The sequence below is a fragment of the Podarcis tiliguerta genome (genome assembly GCF_965153285.1).
Source record: "Podarcis tiliguerta genome assembly, chromosome: 16".
Classification (NCBI taxonomy): domain Eukaryota; kingdom Metazoa; phylum Chordata; class Lepidosauria; order Squamata; family Lacertidae; genus Podarcis; species Podarcis tiliguerta.
The window spans coordinates 14,807,917-14,810,893 of NC_139549.1; the positions used below are offsets into that span (position 1 = coordinate 14,807,917).

General features: G+C 51.8%; 1 protein-coding gene across 1 annotated transcript in view; it reads right to left on the bottom strand.

Moving 5' to 3' along the window:
* Positions 1 to 462: 462 nt before the first annotated feature.
* Positions 463 to 2,977, bottom strand: part of MUS81 (MUS81 structure-specific endonuclease subunit) — a 16,236-nt gene continuing 13,721 nt past the window's right edge. Inside the window, exons 13-14 of the mRNA XM_083418863.1 lie at positions 1,451 to 1,659; positions 463 to 1,101 (exon numbers count right to left, since the gene is read on the bottom strand). Coding sequence (XP_083274989.1) covers positions 1,035 to 1,101; positions 1,451 to 1,659 — 276 coding nt within the window. The 3' untranslated portion in view covers positions 463 to 1,034. The remainder of the gene's footprint in view (positions 1,102 to 1,450; positions 1,660 to 2,977) is intronic.

A 2,977-nucleotide genomic window follows, 5' to 3' on the forward strand; every position in this document is an offset into this window, starting at 1 on the left:
CCTTTAGACAACAGTTCCCATGATTCTTTGGGGGGAAGCCATCTTGGTGCATACGCAGCCTTAGGTATGATAGGTCATCATGGGATTTTGGAGTTGGAAGGCACCGCAGAGACCATACAGCCCCAACCTAGTGCTCAGCACATGACCCGCAATACAGGGTGCAACTCAATCCTGCCAGGCTCTGCTTACATACCTCCAGCCGGAGAGAGCCCAGCACTGCGCACAGCAGTCTGGTTCCACTCTCCAAAGAGTTCCTGCCATTACGAAACTTCTCCTAATGTTCCTAAGCAGTTCTCTGCTTCTCGGCAATTACTAACTGGTTGCAGCCCTGCCCTCCGTCGCTGTGGATTTGTCTATAATTTCCTTTAAAAGCTGTCCCTCTCTAATTCCGTAAGAAGGTGTGCGGTGTGAAAAAGTACTTTTCTGGGCACCTCAGGGGTTGAAGACATAAGAAGAAGAGCCTTTGCAAAACAAAATGTTACAATTTTATTAGAATATCGACAGATTTTTTTAAAATAAAAAAGGAAGAAAAAACCAAGAGGGATGAGACTTGGCAGGCCCTAATTTAGCAGCCAAAAGGGGCCCAAAATACCCAGTCGGGGTGCTCTTCCTCAGACAGTCTTGTGGGTGGTGTAACCGACAGAGTCAACCTGGACCCCTCATAAGTTTGTGGCAAGGAAGGGCATTTTGGGCTAGTAAACATCTGGCACATAATGCTAGAGCAGGGGTGGTGAACCTGTAGCTCACCAGATGTTGCTGAATGAAAAAGCTCGCTGGCCCGGAAAGCCTCGGGTCCCCTGCCCCTGTGATGAGGCAATAGGACAAACCCATCCTTTCCTTGGCACCTGTGTTTTACAAGGAGCAACAGTGCTGGGTGTCTCTGGGGCCAGCTTCCCACAGCTGCTGGCTGCTGAAATACGGTAACTGTGATCACACAACAGGCCTTCCTCTAACTCTGGTGGCAGTAGGGAGGCGTATTCCACGTTGGCTGGTGAGTCGTTGGCACGCAGGCGCACCCACAGCCTCCCACTGGTTCAAGGCAGAGGTCCTGATGTGCAGTACAACTGAGCCAAAGTCTTGCTCAAGGCAGGGCCCAAGTTCCTGAAGCAAAAGAGGAAGGAAGAGAGCAAAAGGACAGAGCTTAGGAGAGCCAACAACAGGACAATTGTCAAGGCAACGGGGCTCTCTGAGGTTCAGGATACAGGGTTGGACCCTCAGGGTGTGGTTAAGACCGACCGGCCCCTCCCTCGGTACTTTTTCTGGCCTCGTTTCCCAAAACCCCACAGTGAAAAACCCGTTCTAGGCTGCTGACTCTCTTCTCTGCTAGATCTCTGTCCGTTGCCTGAGCTCCCAAACCCACATCCTGTGTGGTTCTTGCACAAGATCCCTTTTGCACGCCAAAGCTCCAGGCCTGGGGAGGGGAGGGGAAACATGCAGCTCTGTTGCTCACCTCTGCAGTTTGCCGCATTTGACATCGCTCAGCAGCTGCTCTTGGCACTGTGGGGTTGGGCAAGAGGCGTAAGCAGCCAGGAGGCTGAAGGGAAGGAGAGAAAGCGGGAGAAGGGGGTCATGGACGGCAAACCGAAACCCATTCAGATGGCTTACAGCAGGGACGGGGAACTTGAGGGCCTCTGGACGGTGCTGGACTACAACTCCCACCACCCCTCACGACTGGTCATGTTGGCTGGGGCTGATGGGAGGTGGAGTCTAACAGCCTTTGTATGCCCTGGCTCAGAGCGAGGAAACCTGCCTTGTGCTAGGCCAGGCTTATTTTGTCCTACTCTGATTGGCAGAAGCTTTCCAGGGTCTCAGGAGGCAAGAGGTACTTCCCCAACCCCTGCCACCTGAATCTGGGGGAGGGGGGACACGAAAGAGGTACACAGAAGTATGCATGGATAGGGGGAATGCCTCTCTTGTAATACAGTGGTACCTCTGGTTAAGAACTTAATTCGTTCTGGAGGTCTGTTCTTAACCGGAAGCACCACTTTAGCTAATGGGGCCTCCTGCTGCCGCCGCGCCGCTGGAGCACGATTTCTGCTCTCATCCTGAAGCAAAGTTCTTAACCCGAGGTAGTATTTCTGGGTTAGCAGAGTCTGTCACCTGAAGCGTATGTAACCTGAAGTGTCTGTAACCCAAAGTACCACTGTACTAGGGATCAACCCCGCTGCATTGTGGGAGATTCAGGAATGGCAAAAGAAAGGCTTTCTTTACGCAGTGCATAGTTCAACTGTGGAACCGGCTCCCACAAGAAGTAGTGATGGCCATCCCCTTGGATGGCATTAGGTGGTAGGCTGCTTCAAGGAGGAGAAGGCTATCAATAGTTATGAGTTGTAGCGGCTATATTGTACCCTCCAGGATCTGAGGCAGCCTGGGAAACACATAGAATAGAATCATAGAGTTGGAAGAGACCACAAGGGCCATCGAGTCCAACCCCCTGCCAAGCAGGAAACACCATCAGAGCACTCCTGACATATGGTTGTCAAGCCTCCGCTTAAAGACCTCCAAAGAAGGAGACTCCACCACTCTCCTTGGCAGCAAATTCCACTGTCGAACAGCTCTTACTGTCAGGAAGTTCTTCCTAATGTTTAGGTGGAATCTTCTTTCTTGTAGTTTGGATCCATTGCTCCGTGTCCGCTTCTCTGGAGCAGCAGAAAACAACCTTTCTCCCTCCTCTATGTGACATCCTTTAGTGAGAAGAGTGCTGTTGAGCTCAGCTCCTTCTTTAGGGCTCCCAATTGGGGCATCTGGTGAGAATAGGATGCTTGATGGACCTTTGGGCTGACCCAGATGGGCTCCTAGGTTTCTATATTAAGCTAGGCCAGGGTTTCCCAAACTTGGGTCTCTGGCTGCTTTTAGACTACAATTCCCACCATCCCCGACCACTGGTCCTGCTAGCTGAGGATGATGGGAGTTGTAGTCCAGCTGGGGACCCAAGTCTGGGAAATGCTGAGCTAGGCAATGCAGTAGAGGACAGCCT